Consider the following 24206-nt stretch of genomic DNA (forward strand, 5'->3'; position numbering starts at 1 on the left):
CGGCCTAGGCTTCGTGGCGTTCGGTTTGAACTCTTAAAGGTTCGTTCATTAAAGCGGATAAATTTGTATATAGTGCTCGGTCATGTTAGTTTCTAAGAAGTGTTATTCCATTCGGACTTGTGCTATGATGAGAAAGTGTGATCTTATTTCAGTTGAATATATTGATGATGAAGTATAAGAGAATTTGAAATGTGATGCGAATGAAATAGTTTGGTTATGAAAGAGTATTCTAGGGAGGAATATCTCAGAAAGTGGTTATTGAATGGTAAAGTATGAATGTGGGCAAAGCTTAGCAGGCGTTTATCCTGATATTTTGTGATTACTCATTCTTACGTAGAGAGGAGTAAGTCGTGTGGGAATGGCAGGAGGTCCTACTCCATAAGGTTAACTTGGACGGAACAGATTAACCTCGGGTGGCAGCTGTTGAGGGTATCTCAGTTACTACATCACCCGGGTGCACAAACGTCGTAGCTTCACAGGATTCATACAGTCCGGACAGTCAGAGTCAAGTGGTCGGTTTTTGCATGCCATGATGTATGAATTATGATTTGGTTGTTGTTTGATTTAATCAAGAAAATTTTATGTTTTATTGAATCAATTAAATTACATAAGCTTACCCTATTTATTATCTTGTATGTGTTGTACGTTCGGTTGTTGGTCCTGTTGCAATAATCATCAGTGTGGATGTGAGCAGAAGGAGAAGAATTGCTGGAAGAAGCACTGGAAGAGGTGAAAGTAAAGGTCGAACCTTAGGAACGTTCGGTTATTATTGCTACTTATGTTCGGTAGTACCGTTCGTTATTGGCGTTTTGGAAACCGTTCATTTTAGGCGGTAGAATTTGTAAAGTTTTAAATTCTATAATATTTTGTAAGGCCGTTTGGCTATAACTGTACTTCCGAACTTTTGTAAGACTGATATGTCATATTATTAATATGTGATTATTCTCTTATATGGTTTATACTGTATTTTTAAGATGTTACATGCATAGTGAAACACTCTTTAAAAACACACACACGAACCAGCCTTATCTATTATGATCATGTATTTCTTCCTGCACCCCTTTTAATTTCTTGCGGCACCCATAAAGCCTTAAACTCTTAAACTACTCCTCATTAAAAATATAATAACAATCCTTGCACCAATTGTTTTTATAATTTTTCTAATTAAGTGTTCTGTACTCTCAGATAATACTCAATTCGGAAACTTTTTTATATTCTAAAATGAATGTTTTAGAAAATATTTCAAGACCCAAAAATATTTTCCAAAACATTTAATTCGGAATATTTTATTGAATGTTGCTAAATACACACAAGAATTAGGGAGCCATTCACTACCTTTTCAAAGACACAAACCAATACCCAAAAGTCCAAACCAATTTTGAAAGAGAAGTTAAGAACTAATATAACAATGCTCACCCACTTTTTTTATAGCATTTGTATAGAAATTGTGAACTCATTGAGAATATTTACTCACTTTAACGATTTGCAATGATACATGACTTTTTAGTCTTTCACAAGTAGGGGTACTTTATATTTCCGTGATTTTCTTCAACAGGGATGAAACAAAAGGCCAAACTAGTCACTTAATGTAACATTCAAAGCCAAAACCATCCCTTGCATCGAAAAGAGTTTGATTTTTTTCTCCACATCAGGCAGAGTTCACACACATGAATAAAATCAGAATTTAGGCTACTGTCTCCATCGTAAATTTTGTGGTAAAGTCATGTATCGCGTATATGATATATCTTTGGATAAGATTTTAATCATGTGGAAGCAAGTGCCAACTTTAGAACAGTCAAATTATTCAAAAGAAGAATTAGAGTAAAAAACTATAATACCATATATTAAAGACCATAATTAACACAATACAACATCCAAGCATTCCGATTATTCTGCATAACTCACAAGACACGCCACTGCTATCACGAGCAGATATAACAAGTAATCATCACCAAAAGCTTGACAAGCAGATTTCAGACTTTTTTGCAGACTTCTCCATTACATACCCATCCATCTTTGCTTCCTTTGTCCTCCTTCAACACACATTTTGGGTGCAGATCAAAGTCACACTTTTCACAGTAATACGACCATGCGTGGCCCTGTTCATTGCATCCATCACAGTAATACACCTTGCGTCGTGTCAACGCAAGCTCATGCTCATGTGTTTCATGTGTCAACTTCTCTGGCCACCCCTTTGCAATCTCATCTTCTTCTGCCTCTATTTCCTTTATTTTCTCATCAGTGAAAGGGTATGCACGAGCACCATATTGCAAAACCATATCTCGAGCCTTAGTTGTCAAAGTTCGGCCGCTTGATCCAATTGCCACAAGCATGGGGATGCCAGATACCCTGAACTTGCGACTCAAGAATCTCTTCCTAGAGTCGCCAAAGGGAAGTGCTAACCATGGCATTCCTCCAAAGAATTCATCAAAGGAGGCTTGATCTTTGTCACTTGAGATGAAAACAATTTCTAATGCATTGCCCTTTGCCTTAATCTCATGATATACATCAACAAGTTTTGGAAGGAATGCGCGGCATGGAGGACACCAGTGTGCTGAGAAGTATAGCAGGACGACCTTCCCATTTAATTCGGACACAGGAACCTGAAATGGGAATCGCTACTGACTTGTTAATACCAAAACAAAGAGAATGAAAGGAAGATAAATGCTAGTGTGCTACAAATGAAGGGAAAGAGGGAATGAACTCAGCATAATTTTTGTCATATGAAAAGATTTACCTGCACCCCATCTTTGCCAATTACAAAATCAAGATCCTCAGACACCAAAATTGACTCAATGGTTTGAGCTGCCTCCCTGGCCTTCAAAATTTCATCAAGCTCAGCAAACTTTTCAGGAGTGAATGGGTATGCAACAACCCCATGATCCTCAATAGCTTCAGCAACATTAGAATTAAGAGTTTTCCCATCAGGCCCAAGGATAACCAAAGTAGGGAGGATTGAAAGCTCAAAGTATTGAGCCAGCTTCCCGCAGAATTTGTCCTTGAAAGGCAAGGATAACCAAGGCACACTTCCCAATACTTCCTTAAATGATTCTTCATCTTCATCTAAGGGTATCAACACAACCTCAAAGTTCTCCCCCCTGGCTTTCAGCTCCTCATAAACTCTCACAAGCTTTGGAGTAAAGTCATTGCTTGGTCCGAATGAATTATGAGAGAAATACAGCCCAACTGTCTTGCCCTCAAGCTCAGAGACAGGTACCTATGTGCGTGCACATGAAAGGAAAAGTCAAATTCGGAAATGAACAATGTGTTTTGAGGTAAACAAACTACCGAGCATTAACTAATGGCAACTGCAATCTCATACAAACAGAGTGAAGTTGCTAGCTTACATTGTTTCCATTGGATGATATAACAAAGTCACGAGATGGAGAGATCAAGAGTGATCTCACGGACTGGTTCCTCCTGGCTTCCTCTTCCAGATCTCTCAACTCTTGGATCCTTGCTGATGTAAAGGGGTATGCTTCAACACCATATTCACGTACAATATCAACTCCATCTTCAGTCACTACTTTGCCAGTTTCATCAAGTAACACGAGATTAGGAATACCCCTCACTTGAAACAATTCATCAAGGCGGCTGCGTGTCTCCGAATCAGAAAATGGAATTGCAAGCCATGGCATCTTGGAAAAGTAACCTTTAAAAGCCTCGTCATCTTCATCAGCCGAAGTAAAAACGACCTCAAAGTCACCTTTTGACACAACCTCATCGTATGCCTCCACCAATGTTGGCGTGAATTTTCGACAGGGACCACACCAGGATGCCGAAAAATATATACCAACTTTCTTTCCCTTCAAGTTCTCAATTTTCACCTGTGAATTCAAAAAATAGAGCATATGAAACCACAATTTTCAATCTATACGAAATAAACATGATTTTTCTTCATTCAATAAAGCTATCCCTTCAAAATTATATGAGCTACAATGTCCAATAAAACATTGCATCCAACCACAGGTAAACCCAGTCACACTTGGTTCATTAAAATGACAGCAAATTCAAACAAAATGGAATTACCATTCCTTTCATAAGAATAGAATGAGCAATTACCGTTCCAAACAAATCAGTCCTCATTTTTTAAAATCTTATTAACCCATCCTTCAGCCCCCACACCCTCCCAAAAGACGCAGAATTAAATTTAACACAAATCACATTTTCGTTTGATTCAGCAGCCTATCTGACCCCAACTCTTAATTACATTTCACATCAACAGAAACAACATATGCACAGTCAAATCAACATAATAGGTGTGTGTACAAAAAAACCGTTACCCATGCCACTGACCAAAATCTCATGAAATCCATGAATAATCCCTTAACCTTCCATCACGTATGATCGAAAAAACAATACTGAAACTTCAGACAAAATGGGTTCCTCAACCAAAACAAAGCAGAAACAATTAAAGTTAAAAACAAAGTAAAGTGAGGGACCCCTTATGCCTGTCAGATGCTTTCCAAAACAAACAGAAAAGGGAAAACTTTTTATAAGAGATTTTGAAGGTGTTACCTGATCGCCGTTGTTCCTCAGAAGATAGTCCCTCTCGGGTGAAGAGAGGAGGGAGACAACATCGTGGGTGACATCCGCAGATGCTGCCATCTTAGTCGTTGTAACTTAGGACAAGCACACAGTTACAGAATGAGAACAGAGACAACAGAATCAACGTTAATGCCTATACTTATAGAGGGCACAGGAGAACTTGAGATGGAAAATTTGCCAGCTTTCTCTTAATCTTTTCTTTGAGAACAAGAAATTAAATTCTTTGGTTTCTTACCGCTTAAAAATCGTGTTTTTAACTCGTGTTGGTCCACATAAGAAAATACAAGTGGTTTTTAACTCGTGTCGGTCCACCTAGGAAAATACTAGTAATTTCCATATTCTCCACTACTATGGAGAAAGTGCTTTTGTTTGAAATTCTCTTGTTTTAAAATTCAGATTTCGAATTTTGTCCCAATATTATATAAAGCAAATAATCAATATATAGACTGTGTAATTAAATTGTACAGTTATTTGGTTATAAATTTCAAGATTAAATTATTGATTTTTACAATTTAAAAATTTAAAAGTGATGTAATTTAATATTAATGAAACTTAATTATTTTAATATTAAATAATTTTAATATAAATAGATTTATTATAAACGAGTTTTATTATATAAATATATTTTTTTTATAAATTATTCTTTTTAGAATCTTATAAGTTATTAGTATAGGAGTTTATTTTTTGGTTATTTGATTGAAAAACTAAGATCATAGAATTAATCTTAACTAGTGGCGAATTCTTCAATTTGAATCGATTAGTATTTTTGTTTGAGTAAGTTTTCAATTCTTTTTTTTTTGTCTTTTCTCATATCTATTACATGTGGGCTTCGTTCAGTTTGTATGTGTCTTTTGAGTCTTCAATTTGAGTCTTTGCTTATTAGTGGTTCTAACGGTGTATCATGATCGTGTTTCTGTTGTTCATAGGAGCAGACAAAGCTTCTTGAGCTTTTGGAGTTGTTTTAAGACCCTAAAATTGTTTGGTCATTTGTAAGATAAGGGAAGCTAGTTACTTTGATTTCAATTAAAAGACAAATTCTGATTGATGCTTGTATGCTTGGATGATAGTTAGATTGTATAATTGAGTTGTCTGGTGAGATATGACCTGTTAAGTTGAATTAGGAAGCTTGAATTGCCTTAGAAATAATGTTATTGAAACTTTGCTATGATTAAATGATTCAGCTTGTATTTGGAGTGAATTGTATTGTTAAAATGCATATGATCTGAGAATTGGTTGATTTGAACATCTATGGTTGGTGTTAGATTGGTTTTGCAGGGCTAGAATGTCATAAATCTGCAGAATTTTGTTTTATAGAATTTTGTTCTACAAAATTTTGTTCTGCAAAATTTTGTTCTGCAGAATTTTGTTTTGCAGAATTATGCAAACTCCTTGAGCAAGCATATACTTGTTGGGTGAAGTCAATATTAGAGAGTTCATTTATTTGACAGTTGTTGGGCAAGAGTATACTTGTTAGGTGAGTTTTGAGAGAATTTAAGTATGTAAGTTTCAGTGGTTTTCTCACTAAGCGAACATATTTGGTTGTTGAGCAAGTGTGTTATCAAGCACTACTAGTTGAGGGAGAATATCTAATACCTGGGCAAGAATGCTTTCGTTAAGCGAGCGAATATGGTGGTTAAGTGAATGGGTTTTCACTAAGCGAGCAGATGTAGTGGCTAAGCAAAAATACTATAATTTATATAAGTTTTCATATACTTCTTATGATGTGTTTAATAAGCATGATTATGTGAATGTTAAAAACAATTATTGGTTTATATTATGATTATGTGTATGTATGGAGTGTATTCATGTATGATAATATGATGACTATTATGTTATATGTAATTGAGAATGTTTAGAACCAATCTAATGAGTAATTGGTGGTGATGTTGTTAGTGTATGCTTTGACATGTGAATTTTTTTTTTGAATACTAGCTTACCCTATTATCTCTTTTGTTGTCTTTAACGTGTTTTTGTTTCTTTTGCAATGATCACCATGAGCATATGAATGATAGGTGTTAAAGCATCTCTAGTATATGACGATGATGTTGTAGAGTGTCTTATTAGTTGTCTAGTAGTTATGTTTAACTCTTTTAGATATATTTATTATTGTAGTTATTTTGTTCTAGATAATTATTAATACTATATTTATAAGTTGAGACAAATATGTTTTGTTTTATCAATTTTATAATGTTTTATTTCATTAGTGGTAAGCTACTGGAATGTTATATTATATAATTGTTTCAATCGTTAAAAAATATGTATTAATTTAAAATTTAAAATATATACAAATCTAAAACAAAAAATATATATTAGAGATTGAAATAAAAGAAATAAACTATAGACGTACTGCATTAAGTAACTTCAACGATTTTTTAGCAATTATCCAATTACAAACTATTATCTATTTTAAGTTTAATGATTTTCTATAATTGCATTTTAAAAATTATTTTATGGATTGATTTTAACCGTTAAACTCTTAAAAAAAAGATGTTTAAAATGTGGGAAAAGTTGATATGGGAGTGCACTTATTTCGGCTTAAAATTGCTCTTTATTTATTTAAGGGGTAAAAAATATTGAAGAGTTGGTGAAATATAAACTATGCCAGTTAAGAGAGATGGGGAAGAAGGTGATTTCATATGCATGTAATTGATGTCTAAGAAAACTTTCACCAATTCTCATCCATAATAACTTTTGACAGTCACTAATACAAAATTATAAACTTTAAAAATGTTATTGTAGCCATTCTTTGCTCTTCTTGTGTTTAATATTATTATGAATATATATATATATATATATATATATATATATATATATAATATAAAATAAAAATTACTAAAAAGGATTATCAAATTTGTCATCAGTTGTTAATTATATTCAATTTGATATAAATAAAAATTACTTAAAATTAATTTTAATAATTTATAACGAATGTTTGATAAAGATTAATTATCGACGTAACTTTTCACTCAATACATATATTTAACAACGTTTAATTAATGATTTTTATCAATTGTATTGTTAAGAAAATGAAACACGTTATCTTTTATTTAACAAAAACGAAAATAATGGATTTAAAATTAAAATGAATATATAAGTGCATCACCATGCTTGTGAGTAGTCTCTTTACTTGCAATATAAATATTTTTAATGTTGATACAAACACATATTATATATATTATACATATCAATAGTTAATCATTGTTTATATTCTAATACACTTTTAATTTCTTTATTAAAATTCATGTAAAAAAAAGTCCCCAATAATGTAAAAATCACTCTTTACTTTAGTTTCGTTAATTTTTTTCTCTTTATTATATAGAATTTATAAACTCTTCTATACGATAAATGATGAATATCTTTTTGACACAACCACTTAATAACAGAACTATAAATTTGTATTTATTTCGCTTATTATTTAGTATTTTTAAATGATCTTATAATTTTAAATAAATTTTAACCAATTACAATGTGATTAAGAAAATTGTCATTAGTATTTTTTCGTACCATAATAAATATGTTTTAAATGATGCATTTACGACGTCACAACGCAAACGTCAGTGTTTGGTGGAAGGTGAAAACACTGTCGGTGGAAAACAACGTGGCATTTTCTCATTGGATAAAACGGCCAAAACTTTTTCAAGGTTGGATAATTACTCTGTGTAACAATAGTTTCTGAAAATGAGAAAAAGAAACTCAAATAATTTATGTGAACGAAAAATGGGACCACTTTGTAGACTTTGACAGCAACAAAAGTGTGAACAAATAGATAGAAAAATATAACGAATAAAAGGTAAAAAACGGGGATGTAAATATATATTTTTTATTATTTTAAAATTTAGAATTACTTTTTTAATTTTTTAAAAATTGAAGTAAATAATTTTGATTGAAATATGGACATGTTCTGATGTTAAGTACACCAAAGTAGCATCATTATGATTAATTATTATATTTGAAATATTATTTACATTAAGATTTAACATATATATATATATATATGTATTATAATTTTATTATTAAAAGATAATGATTTAAAAGAGAATTATATATATTTATTTATTTTAATCTTGATTGGAATGGAATAAAATAGTATACCTAGAGAGTGGTGGAATGAATGTTTTGGTCTATTAGTCACGTTGACTGAATTCGCTTTCTTGTCTGTCTTGGCCAGAAGTGATTCCAACTTATCTTAATAAACATCATCACGTGGCAACGAAAGAACGTGGAAATTTCTCTTCTTATTTCCTTTCCCATATTTAATGGGAATACTTCTTGAACAAGAATAATAGGAGAAGTTATTTTTTTCTTTTCCATTTAGTTTTTTCTTTTAATATATTTTCCGTCAAACATGTAAGAAAAGTAATGTGAAAACTGCACAAATGTCACTATAAGAAGTCTACAAACTACTTATTGCAAAATGCTAACAAATTATTTGCTCAATAAAAAAAAATAGTTATTAGTGGTTTCCCTATACTGCCAATGTGTTCATACTCTACGAGATAAATTCAATTCCATGAACATTTACACCATTAATTTCTTAAACCTATTTTTAAATATATTAAATTTTATTTTACACTTTCTGAATTTATATATAATATCCACTATCAAGTGGCATATATACTAATATATTGATATGAAAATATGTATATATACATGTATGATATGATATTAATGTTTATTATTTATTATTTTTTAATGGATTGTTTCCAGTTGTTTGAAATTTAAATTGCGGGGTATGTTCTTTACACTAAAGTCCAACATGGAGTAGTTGCATTGAAATAGCTTCTTCTTCATCTCATTGACAAGATCTTCATCCAAAACTTGTTAAGCAAGATGTTATTTTAACTTTCATTAACGTTTTTCACCGATCAGGATTAAGACAAAACGCACTTATTTACACCTACATTCTTTGTATTAGCACATTTCTCAAAGCCACACCAACGAAACCGATTAATTACCCCATAGACAAAGAAAGAAAAACATTCAATATTTGTTAATGTGTTTTAAACCTCAAACGATCAAATTAATTTCGTCATTTATGCAAGTAATTAAATAGTTATTAATTTTATAATTATTTATGATAAAATTACATAACAAAAAACTAATAAAAGTCTTACAAATGTAATTATTTATGTCCTTTTAGATAATTGATGATAAAGGAAAGAAAAGATAATACAAACAAATATATACATATAATTATCTCAAATATAACCATAACACCAAAAATATATAAAAACAAAGGTTATATATGATTAAAAGATATAATTACATTGATTAAATAGTATAATTAAGTTTTTCAAAAACGGACATAACCTGAAATCAAATCGTCTAATTCTATACTTCAACACCATTCTCGTATTGCATTGGATCCATTATAACATCTTTATCTTCTTCCATCAATAAGGCAATCATTACAAGGACAAATAGAAAAACAAACCGAGAAGAAAGGATAAGCGAATGTACCAAAAAGAGAAATCATACAAAACGTACATCAATTTATACTAGACTTGATCATCCGGATATATGTATTGATATTAGACTCTAGCAAGTTAAGCAATTATGATGACTTTTATGGTTTTGTAGAGTCATTCTCAATGAGTTTCATCCTATCACACACAAGGTTAGTCCGTTAACATCTTTGACTAATGTAAAACCCCTAAACTATGTCTTCTTGCTCCTTTGACCACACACAAGGAACTGACGCTCAACGCCAACTTGGCACCGTTCGGCACTACATAAGACTTTAGCATATTTAAAATTGTAATTTAGGGAAATAGGTACCTGTTTAAATGGTAAATTGGTATTCTCTACTTAGTACTTGGCCCAAAAATTGTTTTCAATGTTAGAGTACATACTAACTTGCTCAAATGATCATATCCTAAGTTCATCAATTCAAACAATGCAATCAACACATATACATCTACCCAATCAGATTAATCAGTAGTTTCAAACACCAATATTAGTGAATCAACCAATTTTACAACCAAATATGCAAATTAACATCCTCAAGCATTTATAATTTTAAAATAAAATAATTAGTTTCCCTTACCTGAAAAATGACCAAACAGCTATAAAAACCCTTAAAACATCTTTAGAAGCTCAAAAACTCTATTGCCCCTATGAACAAAACAATTACGATTAGGGCACACTGTTAAGACAACTAATCAACATAGACTCTTAAATAAGACTAAAACACCACATGTAAATCCTAGATGATTTACATGTAAAGGAAGACTCAAGAACCAATAAAAAAGACAAAAAACCAACTTATTCTATTAAGAAAACTGATAGGAAGAAAATGATGAGCTTGCCTCAAAGATCACCCTAATAATATTTGATATTTAAACATATGAACAAGGGGTTAGAAACTCTAGAGAAAAGTGAGAAAATTCTAAAAAAAAGAGTTTAGATGAATGATATGATTTAAAATAATAAAACTCTTTTATAAAAATTTTATTTATACTTTAAACCTTTAATATTAAAATAATTAAGTCTTATTATTTAAAACACACTCTTATTTAAAACACACTCTTAATACTAAGAAATTGATTGTCATGTAACGTGAGTGTTCATACACATTAAACTATTTTTTATCCAACAACATCAACTGATGCTGAGATTATACTAAGTGTCTACTTATTTTTTTCCTTTCAATTAATATATTTTTTATCAAAAGTACTCTTAAATATGTAATTTAAAAGTAGCATCTTTTTTAGCACTTACAATATGTTTTGATCATTGTCCTCGGAAAAATGTTAAAATATTATTTTTATCCTTATTAAGTGGTATTCATTACCTTTCTCTGAATTTAGCAGAAATTCAATTGATCATTTTTTATAATGCTCATGAGTATGCGAGATATTATAAGGATTAAAAAGAATAATTTAATATTTTACAAAGCTGAAAATATGATAGAAAAAATATACTTAAGTCTTAAAAAATTTTATTTAATCTTTATTAATGTATGCTTTCTAGAATTTTAAAACACAATAATATATATTCTTTTATAAAAAACTACATAAATTTATGTCAAAGATCAATTTTATAGCCTGTTATAATTTGAAATTCTCATTCCTTTTCTTATATTTTTGGATGTTCATTTTACTCCACTATCTTGGCTAGGGGAAAAAAATCCCTACATTATCTTAAATTGTATTAAAATTAAGAAAAAAATATTTTAAAAAGCAAGAGTGTAGCATAACACCAGTATGGAAACGCCCACCGTGGGGCTCGAACCCACGACCACAAGGTTAAGAGCCTTGCGCTCTACCAACTGAGCTAGACGGGCTTACGAATGAATTTTAAACTACTTTTATTTATAATTTTACTTACCCTTCGTTAAATTAATTTAATTTAAAATATTTCAGATTTTTAATTTATTTGAAATTAATGATAAAACGTTAAATATTAAATTATAGACGGCACTAACAATAGAAACAAAAATTGTGATTTTGAGAAATCCTCTACATATGTAGGAAGTTTGAGAAACTTTATTTTTTATTTTTATATTGAGTTGAGTAAACTATATATAGGCTTACAAAAAATGTGAGGAGTTATTAAAACTAATCTATTAATAATAGATAAGTACAAAATATTTAATGAAGTTATTATATGATATGGGTGGAGGGTATTGTAATATCTGAATTTTTTTTCTTAACATTTATAAGTAACACAAATTATATGATTAAAATAAAATTTTATTTCCATCTTATTTGAAATCTTAATAAAAAAAATCATTATTTTATAAATATACACTTTATTGAAAAATAAAATAAAATAACAATGGAATAAAACTTTAAGTTTGTTCCAAACATCAACTAATTCTATTTAATTAAACTCTTGTTCTTTATTGTTATATATCTTTCTCAACATTTATACAATTATTTGTTTTTATATAAAGTATAAATGACAGGTGAAAACTAAAATGATCAAAATAGAAGGGTAAGCTAATAAAACAACATAAAACTCCAAGTTTGAAAATAACATTACAAAATATTTAAAATTTAACAATGTTTGAAAAATAATTTCTTAAGTTAAAAGTAAAACATACGAGAGTTCACAAAGTTAAACTCCCAAAGAAGATAAGAGAGTCACATATGGACAACTTAAAAATCTTATCTTTCCAAGTTAGAGTCTTTCCAAGATCACTTTCACACATCTCAATAATCATTAGAAAATTTAGATAATTGAAAACAACCTATCAATAATTTTTAAAATGCAACAAAGTCTTAATTCATAGAGTTCTCAATCTAGAGTCATTAGTCTTCTAACCTCGACACTCAAAAATCAAGTATCAAACATCAGTCAATAGAGTTCTTTGTTTACACAAAGACATCAACTTTCTGATTTCAACACTCTAAGAACCCTTCACTCCATTAAGCTACCAACCAAGAAAGATCCTCTCAAGACACCCACTTGAGAAGCATCCTCTGAACATAGCAAAAAACAATTCTCAAAAGAGTCTAGCCCTAACAAACAAGCCAACTCTAAATTGAACACAACACTCACATGAAGCTATTCACATGTGTACGATATGATCGGACAATCAGTCACAAATCGGACGATCGATCTCCCAACAACAAAACAATTAATTATAACAATAATGGTAATTAATTGGAATAATCAAGATACTTGATAATTAATTAGAGTAATAAAAATAATTGATGGATAATTAATGGGTCAATCTTAATTAGAAGCTCATTGCAATGTCTATAAATACAAATTTGACATTAAAGTAAAAACTAACAAGCATGCATTCTATCAAAATTACTAACCAAGATAACTCACACAAATACCTAACAAAACTCAATACAATTCCCTACTATCTATCCAAACTTTTTCAAAAACACATTTTTAACGTCATATGAACACAAAAACAAAAGGGATATTAATTTCCACAACTTCTCAACATCTTGAATTCAAAAACACATCGACATATCAAACATAAAAACAAGAAAACAAGCAAACAAAAGAACAAGAATATTACCTTCCCTTATAACCACCATTTAACAATAAATTTTTTAACTTATTAATTATGTAAAATGAAAACTTTCAACACTTTTCACCTCTAAGAACACATTTTGATCATCAAATAACAACCGTATACAAAACTCAAAAGAAATTGTGATCTAACTTTCTTTATAATCACAGGTTAATATAACACACATACAAACAAGAAATCCAGAAACAAAGTCAACAAACTAGAAAGTTAGCTCTCTCACCTAAATATTCAAATGTTTAAACTAACCCTTTAACCTTCACTTTAAACTTTGTATCTCTTCCCACACATTGTTCTTGAAAAATACTTTTAATTCTCCTTAAAAAAAACTTCTCACGTTTCACCTTCTAAATCAATGAAAAACTATAAGTTTAAATTTCTTACCACTATCCTAACTTATTTATAATAAAACTAGCCCAAAAAATTAGTTATCTCCTAATGTAATATCAACTATAGAAACAATTTAGATATATTCTTATATTCATTAAATATAATTCAATTTCTTTTTAAAATCTCTTGTAACCACTTTATCACTTAGATCTTTTAAATTAATAACTATCACTTAACAATATATAATAATATATTATAATATATAATATATTTTAATTAAATGATTATGCACCAATTTTTTTTTTAAATAATATAATTAATAATGTAAGAACCTAGAAAATAGAATATTAGGTAGATAGGTATTTTAAAATAATGAGGCCGATTATTTTATTTTAAAATGAGTCGATAATATAAATAGAATTTTATACACTTGTCTCATTACTTAAAAGATAGTTCATATCTCTAGAACTCGTTCTCTAAACTCTTTATACATTCTCTCTAAGTTTTCTTGCTCCTCAATCATTTTTTTTACGATTAGGAAGTTCCTAGGAGATCACTACGGAGTTGTCTTCAATATCTACCGATCAATTTCTACAATAGAGCAAGTAAGTTTCTAGCCAGTTTTCCTTTTTATTCTCGATCTTTGATCTTGCAAAGAAATTTATCTCGCATGTATCAAATGAGTTTCTTCTTTGGTTCTTGGTTAATTTTTGGGTCCTAAGGTTGTATTCCAATCACCTTTCGGTCAATTGTAGACTTTTCTAAAATTCCTTGCGGTGGAAGCAACAAAAGGGTGTTCTTAAAGCCTTAAGAGTTCTCACTAAGGTAAAGGAAGTTAATTCGTCTTTTATATATGTAATATGAAGTTTGAAATCTATTATTGATGGGTTATATGGTTATATGATAGTATAAGTGTTCTAAATTGAGTAAATATTGAATAGTGTGTGTTATGATGAAAGGTTGAGATTTTTTAATGTATGGATTGTTGTGTAATTTATTGTATGATGAAATGAATATGTTGTTGATGCAAAACTCTATGAATAATGATGGTTGTGAAAATATGAGATTGAAGTACTAATTTGGCCTTAAAGTGATGAGTGTTGGTATATTGATTCTTGGAAATAATAAGTAGAATGTTGAACCTGCAGTTTGGTAAGTGTTATGGGGTAATTGTGACTAGTTAATATACTTAGATGAGGAAATTTATGATGTTAAGTTGAGAGGAAGAATCTGAGTGTAATTACTACTTGTTTGGAGTGAAATTAGGAGGTTTTTGATAGGTAAGTTTGTGAGTAAAGAGTTGGTTGCATAAAACAAAAGTTTGGGGACTATGCTAGGGTCATTTAGGACATGTGAGAGTTGTCAAACCAGAAAAATCTAGTCTATTATGCAGTAGAGATCTTGTGAGGATGTAATTGCATGATTTTTGGTCAAAATGAGGGGTTTTGGGTAGTGGATTTCTAAGGGAGTGATTCTGGGTTGAATTGAAGAGTTTAGGGTCTGTTATCAAGTCATTTAAAACTGGTTTATGTAGTTTGTGCAGTGGATTGAATGTTAAAAGAGGAAGAAATGAGTTTTGGTAGCTTAAAGAGCTTAATTTGGGTTTGGAGTGGCAAATTGGAGTTACAATGATGTTTTCAAGGGTTTCTTAGTGTTTAAGGGTCCTAGGGAGTAGTATAAAATGGTGGTAGAGTGTATTTGAGTAGTATAAAATAAGGGTAGAGTGTTTAAGGTCAGAAAAAACAGGGAGGTGCATTTGTCATGGAGCATGAGCGCCCATTTTTTCGGGGTGTCTAAGCGGGCCAACTCTTGGGTCGCGTTGCGCTTGAGCGCCCTTGGTCTGGGGAAGCATGAGCGCCACTCAACAGGGTTCCACAAGTGCGTTTTTTAGTTGTTTGTGATACTTGAGTTGGTTGTTTCTAGTTCTTTTATGGATATTTCATGGTTTCATATGTTGGGATGAAATGTGTTATATATAAGGTTACCAAAGTGTGAATGAAATGTATGGAAAAGAATTCCAAGGAGGAATTTCTTATTTGGGGATTCATATGTGAAGCTAGTATAAATTATAAGAAGCCGATATGAGAGTTATCCTAACACTCTAATTATCATTCGTGCTCAATTAGAGATTGATGAGTCATGTCATGAGAGGAGTAGGAGGTCCTAGCTTGTGGGCTTTTCTTCATGACGGCAAAAGGCAATTTTAAGGACTAACCTTGTGTGACAGCTTTGAGTGGGTAAGCTATTTCACCACACAGGTGCAGAACCTTCCATGGCTCGACATTTATACTAGGATTTAGCAAAACCTGGGTCAGTGCTGTAATTGAAGAGGATGTTCTAATTATTTGTGTGTTTGAAATTGGACATTGAATTTTATATTACCATGTAATACTATTTTATCATTAGCTTACCCTTGCTTTTTATGTCTTTTGTCTACGTGTTGTTTTCTCTTTTGCAATGATCACCTTAATAAGTGTGAGCTTAGGGAGGACATCATCTAGTTGTTTCGCATGAGGAGGGTGATGAAGCAACAACATGGTTATGTTGCTTTCAAGTATAGAATTTATGTCTCTATAAGCCTTAATTTTAATGTAATTTATCATCTGTGTAACACTTTATTTTAGTAGTTTTATACTATTAAAATGGGATGTTACAAATAACTCATTTTATCTTTTACTTAAAATATTTATTTAACCTCGTTTATTTATTTTTCTAATTATTTTAATTTTTTAGTATTACAAGTTATTTTATTTAATATATAATTTATTTGTAAGTATTTTGTTAGTGTTTCTTTCTGTTGGATTATTAAACATGGTACAAGAATTACATATTTGTATTAATGACAGAGTGGTGCGAGTACAAAAATAAATTTGAAGTACACACATAGTAAAGATAGACAAATTTGATAATTTAGAAGTGAGAGTGATAAAAAAAAATCTTAGTACTTTAATATTTTGCTTTTGAGCAAGATTTAAAATTCTATTATTCATTTATAACCCAATAGCCTGGTTATTTGCATCTTTTTTTTCAATCATTGAACAACACCCAGACAAAGTAAAAGGCCAAAGAATAGTTGAAAGGAAAGAAAACTATGTGACCTACCAAAAATAATCCTTTCACGTTTTTTTTTTCGGATGATATTATTAGGAACCCATTATAATTCGCTACTAAACGGTTGTTTCTTCTTTTACATAAATATTTAGATCTTATGAAACAAATGATTTATAATTTTGATCCCGCTAAATTTTTTCTTTATTTGTCTCCAAATTTTAAAATTTCTACTTTTGATTAGAGTAAGTGTTTCTCACTCTAAGAATATGCATTTTCATATGTGCAAGGAAGATAAGAAAATTTTGAACAAGATGATCTTTTATTATCATTTTATTCTATTATAAACTTAGTTAACTGCTTATAAGTATTGCAATATTATTATGATATTTCAAAATAAAATAAATATTGATTGATTTTAAAATGAATATTAACAACGAAAGTAGCGATTTAAATTATGTCGGGGATAAAATTCGAAACTATTCTATAAAAACATATTTTTTCAAATTTTATAAAATAAAAAATAAAGAAAATTTACAGAAACCAAAATAAAAACTTGCTAATTCAAACAATGCATTCTTCATGTTTTGGAGACTTTCTGATATCCTCAATATTTCTTTAAAGTCAGTGCTGAACGCATTTGGATTCTGAATATACGTGCAATTTGAAGGCAAAGTGTAAGTGTACTTGAAATTGTTCAATCCCTCGTTCATAGCTAGAAAATTCCTCGAACAACGAATTCAAAACTAGCCACCTCAAGGAGGACCGTATTTATACGTTAACTAAATGATTTAAAAGGTAATTTTGAGAAAATATTCGTGAGATATTGAACTTACTAAGCAAAACACAATGCAATCATGGAAAAAGACGGCACTTAAACAGGCTATAACAAGATATAAAATGCACACTAAAGTTTAGAAATAGACTACGACAAAAATCCAATGCAAATATAAGTGAATCCCAGTAGTTATAATGTGAACAGAAAAGTACTTGCTCAAAGCAACTTCAGAGGAAATGCTATTCTTAATTTCACCTCATGGGAAAACCCCACTGCCATTTAAAATTCCAGAAGCATTTCAAACATTTTTTAGAGAGCACTAGTCTTTCCTTAAGTCCATGTACTCACGACGAATACCACTGGCATTTAGGATGACGATTTCAACCTTGTCCCCCTGTAAAAACATTCACATTAAGTTCCAAGTTCATCCTACAGTCAAATGGTAATTATATCACACAAACTTACCGTGTATATATCTCTCTCAGTTGCAGATGCAAAAACAGTTTTAACCAGATCAACTGCTTCTGATTCAGACAGTGGAGTAACAGCATCCTGAAAGAAAATTTTTAATGTAAGTGTCCGTCCATAAAACTAAAGAATCAAATAGTTCAAGCAAAGAGCCGATTTCAGATGTCACCTTGGCAGGTAACAGCAGTGGGCTAGGAGACTTCAGCTGGTTATCCAGAAATGGCATGATAAGTGTGGATCCAGAACCCTGAGAACTATATCCAACCCTCTCATAGGAACCAACAGCATCATATGTGAAAACACATCCCTTTCCTGTTTCAGGTTGAAGTGGCAATTAGCAATCATAAAAATGAGATGTGAACAAACATAGAAAGCTAAAAATAGCATACCTTCATTGTCAAGGCCACCCAAAACATTGAATGCATAATAGGGAAAGAAGCGTTTGTAATAAAGTGTGTTTGAAAGAAGCTGACCCATTGCAGGGCAGCTCATTTGCTTGTTATGTTGATGCTGATAAATCTGCATTCAAAGTCAAAAGATGATATCACAATGAAAGGCTTCCAAGTTTTTTTGTCACAGTTAAAATAAGAGAGAAACTGAAGGTACATCTCAAATAAAGGACCTAATACAGCAGTTTCCCCGGTTTTACAAGATAAAAGACTAGCCCAGAGCCCACACTCCTGCATAGTGAGGTCTGGAGAGGGCAATATATAAATGCAAAATGTAAAGCTATAAAACTTAGAGGTAAATCAAGACTCATTCTTTATGGTAAACATCATCAATATTAACGTCTTAAAGTTGTCACCACTAGGGCAGAAAATCACAATATATGTATTTCCTGATTTACATCAAGCAAGCATATGTGCATTGTACCTTCCCCATCTCCTGACTTATACTGCTTTTGATTTCTTTATGCAAACCCATGAAGATACTTCATTACACTGGACACAAATCCAACCCAACCTTTAAACTCGTTACTTTATACAAGTCTGTAAGTCATTTTCAGTACTAATCTTCCAAATATCCATCCATATGTGCTTCTGTCTCAATAATTTCAAACACCAATATGCTAGAAAATATTGCTATTATCATAGTGAAAGTCAGTCAAAATATCAACAGTTCTTTCCATCGTGGTTATGTAGGGGTCTACTCTCACTAAAATGCCTTGAAATTTTGATATCATGCAGCTAGCATAACAGTGTCTAACTCTGGAATGTTTCAGAATTTAATAGAAACAGGAAAGAGGGAAGTCAATAAAACAAACACTTTAGTGACTGCTCAGAATTGGAGACATATAATTGTTGTAATTAGAGGAAATATCTATAGAATCTTCTTAATTAGAGAAAATATCTACAGAATCTTCTTAATTAGAGAAAATAGGTGTATGATCTTCTAGATTAGTTTTTAGTATATTGTTTCCTTATTTCCCTTTTTTAGAAGATTAGATTGCTACAAATAGAGATAAGGAGAATATAATTGTCATGTCATGAATGAAAATAATAAAATCATTCTCTTTTTCAAGTATAATAAATTTGAGATGACTCATGAGTAACTCTAACTTTAAAGTATCAGATGATACCATTGACCCTAAAATTCAAATGGTAAGTTGCTAGGTACCTTAGAATCTAATCAAGAAAATTTATTAATTTTAGGTTTCAACCTAATTTAAATCTACTAGCACATTATAGGCATAAAAACAAACTAGAATTGAGAAGTACTTAAAATATGAATGTTTTAAATTCAACATTTGATTTCCATGGTTGTTATTCCATTGAGGATACATGCAAATGCATGTCATGTAGAGTGGTTAAATATTTGGCTGTGGATGAATTTGGTGATGACAGTCTACTTCCTCACGACAGGTACTGCATGGTACCATTTATGGATGTGTTATGTGTGTAGAGGGTTCATTGATGTTTACAGCTTACAACTAACATCTAAAACAAACAAAAAACTAATATGGTTAAATACATCCATAGAAAAAAAAGAAAAAACTAGAAGCTTTATTAGAGCCAGTCTGATAACTCAAGTTTTACAAGATAATCACATTTTTCAAACCACCGATTAGAAAGCTGGTAAAATTTAAGGATTATATTTCTTTTATATAAGCTAAACCAAGTATAAGAAAATCAATCCACTGCACCATGGAAAATATCAGCACATTCACTCAACACCTTACTTGCACAAATAATAACATATTATTGAGATTTTCTCTAATTTCACCAGATAACGTCTCAAAGCCAAGCCAAGTCAGATGAGTACTTGCCTAACATGTTTGCTATAGGTTTATGATTTCATAAGTTATTTTAATCAAGGGGGAGTTGGAAACAAACTAGATTGGACCCAATCATAGTTCTTAGTTCATCCAACATCAACATAGATAAACAAGCTGACAGAACACACACTAAGAGATTAAGCAGAACATAGTTAGTACATTACAAAGAAAACCCAAAAGAAATCACAAGTCTAAGTAGCTCTGTTCAGTTGTATTAATCTTTGAGAGTTTTTAACTCACCAAATGCCTAGCAGACAAAACCTTCTGCAAGGCTTTCACATCAGCTTGAAAACCAGAAGAAGCCATCACACACTTTTCCGCTCTGTAAACAATAGAAACCTTAGTTACATCCTCAAGCAACACAAACAAACAAACAAACAATGCTAAGATAAAGTAAACTAAGCAATTTCAGAAAAATTGAAAAATAAAAAAGTAATTATTTCGGAGGAGACTTAATTTTAAGGGGAAAATCATACAATTGGGAGATTTTGGAGTAATCCCGAGTGAGGATGTTGTAACCGGTGGACATTCTGGTGTCTGCGGCGATAACACAGTAATCGGCTCCAGCAATCGCAACACATGATCTGTGCAAAGTGAACAAACAAATCAACGAATGAAAACTTGAAAATACTCCTTCAGAGAGAGCAGCGAAAGGGAACCCTTACCCTCCATTATTATCGTATGGAGACCAATTAGCGTGTTGCTTCGTCATAGTGAGCGAAGGGAGAATGGAAAACACAGAGAATGGAGAAGAGAATGAACTAGGGCGTCGAAGTGAAAAAGAAAGGTTTTTTTTTTTCCCTTGCCTTCTCTCTCTAGTCTTTTTAACTCTATTCACTCCAGATCTGTGTCTTTGCCAACACGAAATGCTTTTAACTATTATTTTGATTTTCGCAGTTCACAGTATAAAATATTTATTTTGTATATTTTTTTTTCTTTTATCATCATCCTAATTTAAATTATTGTGTACATTATTTTCAATTATTAATAATTAAAAACTAAATATATTCATAAAAATATTTACGATATTATTATTGAAGAAAAATTCTTAAACATATTTTTGAATTTCTAAACATGTTTCCATTGAAAACGATTAAATGATTAACTTTGTAGAGGAGATTTTATTTAAGACTTTAATAAAATAATATATTGGGATTCAATAAAACACGATACATTAAAATAGTCAAACTTAATTAAGTTTTAAGATTTTAATAAGGTTCTTTTATATTTGATTATGGTAAGTTCTACTTAAATATCTTTATCTCTATTTATAAAAATGTTGTTGTGCTTTATTTATATATATATATATATATATATATATATATATATTATTTTTAGATCAAGCTTAAATTAAAGGACATAAAAAAACTACTTTTACGTTAAAATATAAATTAAATTATGTAAATAATTATTTTGTGTTAGTAAAACTAGCTAAAAGTGTAGAAAAGGAACAACACTCAACGTAGGAAACTTTGTAAAGGAAGTGTTAGGAGGATGGTATGAGGAAATAGATAGAAATGTTTTGTAGAGGTTTGTTCACATCAAATAGCTTCATGGATGTTATATAGTGCATTAAATATAGGAATGGTTAAAGTTAATCGATAAAAACATTAAGATTTTAATAAATTAAAAGAGGATTTTAATAAGTTAAAAACATAAAAAAAAAACACCCAATATCATTTTCTAATAAATTTAATTCATTAAAATTGTGAATTAATTGATAGAAATAATGAGAACAATTTTAAATAGTTTGCCAATGCATTTTAGCGGATTAAAACAGATTTTTAGTCTTTTAAAATTACTAAAACTTCCATTTTCTAAATAATTTTAGCTTATTAAAATGAAATTATATTTTTAAAAATAAAAACAAGACCAATGTTAGCATAATAATATATTCAAAACATGATCATATATAATGACTTTAACATATCACAAACAATCTATTAATATAAAAGCATAATAAAAGTAAAATATGAAATTATCAAAAAGCTTAATAAATGAATGAAACTAACGTCTTAATCAAAATCAAATCAATATTCAATCAAATATAAATATTTTTAAAATTTCATTCAAATCAACAAATTATAGCAAATTAATACAAACATATTAAGGGGATTAATAAACTTTAATATTTTTATAAATATATATATCTTGAATCAAAATGTCGTCACATATGGCTACTTTCAAGCAAATTTGTAAGACAAATTTTAAAATATTAAATTTGGTCCTAAATTATTTTAGGTCCTCATTGGTTAGTCACCGTATTTGAATCTTCTGGAATTATTTTATCACTTGAGACATCAAGTTTTCTCATGTAAATAAATTAAAAACATTTCTCTTCTTCAAATAATAAAAGCATGTTACAAACAGAGTCTCGAAAGATTTTCTAAAGTTAAAAAATCTTGTATAAAGTTTTTCTTCATTTTTCCATGTGTATCCAATTTCACTTATATCCATAACACACGTTTTAAGGCTAAAAAAATGCATTGAAATCAACATTTTATATGATGAACTTTGCAAGTGTTTTGAGAAAATACCATTTTTTTTTCAGAATTTTTGTAATTTTCATAGCAAGAAACTCACGTAACAAAGAAGTACAATTGCATAATGAACTATCGTATATAATTTCCAAAGCGTCGTTTAGATTCTGAGTTATAATTTATTAATTTTATTCTCAAGTTATTCTTTTAACTTATTTGAATAACATTACTTCTTTAATTCAAATAGCTTGTTAATTTCATGCATAAAAAAATTTATAATGGTTTTCAATCTCAGATTTATTACCAGTTGGACTGTTTGATGTCTCAACATCAACCATAATATAAATATTAGCTTTTTTGTCATTTTTTCTAAGACTAACTAAACTAGAAAATAGCATTGTCATCCCTATATATGTTTTATTGAGTTTTTTTTTCACTCTTATTTTTGTCATACTTATACTTTTTTTTTATAAGTTTGGATACTTAATCCTTATACTTTATTAAATATTAAGATAATTCTATAAAATAAAAGTTATAAGTAATGTAGGAGAAATATATATACATTATTACAAAAGTTTAATAGTCTATTTTGTCCCAATTTTAATGAATAATGTTAATTTAGTCTCTTGTATTAAAAATGTTTGAAATTGATCCTCACTTATTAAATTTTACGTCAATGTCGTCTCTTCCGTTAAATAAGAACAAACGGTGTTAATGGAATGATGATCTGGCAGAAAATAATGGTAACATATATTTTTAAGTTGTATGTGTGGTGATGTAATATTTCCTTTAATTACAATTAATTTGAATTAATGTTTTTTTTAATGACTTTTAATTATAATTAATGTTTTTGGAAGAGAAGGGAGACACCTTTCTTGTCCCTCATCTCCGATGCTGTTTCGATCTTGCAAAGTAGCCTTCTTCTTCTTCCTATTCTGGTTCGTTTCGTAGGGAAGGAGGCTAGGTCCGGTGGCTCAGAAGCGACTCATCTCCACGACGTGTGGGTTTGTTCGTCGGCATCTCTACAGCGGCGAGGGTCTTAGTTAGTGGGCGCTTTCGTGGTAGTGCATGACGTTGGCTTGGGTTTCGTTTGGGGATCTTGGGGTTCCTTTTTGGATTTTCATTTTCTCCGATTCGACTTTGCAGAGGACTTTTTTTCTTTCCATGTGTTATGTTCCTGACTAGGATTTATGAAATCTGGAATTTGGGGATTTTGAAATCTAGTTCTTACGATTGGGATTTTCCTTGGGTATTTGTGTCTGCGAATTGGGTTTCTTGAATCTT

The 24206-nt window shown here is 30.3% G+C and overlaps 2 protein-coding genes and 1 non-coding gene across 4 annotated transcripts; all 3 read right to left on the bottom strand.

Annotated features, from left to right (window-relative positions):
- Nucleotides 1-1816: 1816 nt before the first annotated feature.
- Nucleotides 1817-4751, bottom strand: LOC108323832 (probable nucleoredoxin 1). 2 transcript variants are annotated; one of them, XM_017556607.2, is made up of 4 exons: nt 4519-4751; nt 3348-3827; nt 2738-3217; nt 1817-2603 (listed from the first exon to the last, which is right to left on the bottom strand). In XM_017556607.2, exons 1-4 carry the CDS (start codon nt 4606-4608, stop codon nt 1974-1976), a joined length of 1680 nt encoding a protein of 559 aa, XP_017412096.1. In that variant the 5' UTR covers nt 4609-4751; the 3' UTR covers nt 1817-1973. The 2 variants fall into 2 exon arrangements, with proteins under 2 accessions (XP_017412096.1, XP_052727785.1); XM_052871825.1 differs by having other exon boundaries at nt 1817-2618; nt 4519-4742.
- A 7009-nt stretch (nt 4752-11760) lies between these two features.
- On the bottom strand, nt 11761-11833 carry TRNAK-CUU (transfer RNA lysine (anticodon CUU)). The gene has a single exon. It is a non-coding gene; the product is annotated as a tRNA-Lys (tRNA).
- A 6001-nt stretch (nt 11834-17834) lies between these two features.
- Nucleotides 17835-21297, bottom strand: LOC108347992 (proteasome subunit beta type-1). The gene is made up of 7 exons (XM_017549855.2): nt 21108-21297; nt 20919-21026; nt 20683-20764; nt 18557-18686; nt 18337-18479; nt 18165-18251; nt 17835-18093 (listed from the first exon to the last, which is right to left on the bottom strand). Exons 1-7 carry the CDS (start codon nt 21152-21154, stop codon nt 18019-18021), a joined length of 672 nt encoding a protein of 223 aa, XP_017405344.2. The 5' UTR covers nt 21155-21297; the 3' UTR covers nt 17835-18018.
- Between the last annotated feature and the right edge of the window lie 2909 nt (nt 21298-24206).

The sequence above is a fragment of the Vigna angularis genome, chromosome 1 (genome assembly GCF_016808095.1).
Source record: "Vigna angularis cultivar LongXiaoDou No.4 chromosome 1, ASM1680809v1, whole genome shotgun sequence".
In the NCBI taxonomy this organism is placed as follows: domain Eukaryota; kingdom Viridiplantae; phylum Streptophyta; class Magnoliopsida; order Fabales; family Fabaceae; genus Vigna; species Vigna angularis.

Coding starts and splice junctions, on each gene's coding strand:
- LOC108323832 (XM_052871825.1), bottom strand. CDS start 4,608: ATGGCAGCATCTGCGGATGTCACCCACGATGTTGTCTCCCTCCTCTCT. Junction 3,828..4,518: donor TGAGGAACAACGGCGATCAG/GTAACACCTTCA, acceptor TTGAATTCACAG/GTGAAAATTGAGAACTTGAA. Junction 2,619..2,737: donor TTGGCAAAGATGGGGTGCAG/GTAAATCTTTTC, acceptor ACAAGTCAGTAG/CGATTCCCATTTCAGGTTCC.
- LOC108347992 (XM_017549855.2), bottom strand. CDS start 21,154: ATGACGAAGCAACACGCTAATTGGTCTCCATACGATAATAATGGAGG. Junction 21,027..21,107: donor CCATACGATAATAATGGAGG/GTAAGGGTTCCC, acceptor CACTTTGCACAG/ATCATGTGTTGCGATTGCTG. Junction 18,480..18,556: donor GGGTGGCCTTGACAATGAAG/GTATGCTATTTT, acceptor AACCTGAAACAG/GAAAGGGATGTGTTTTCACA.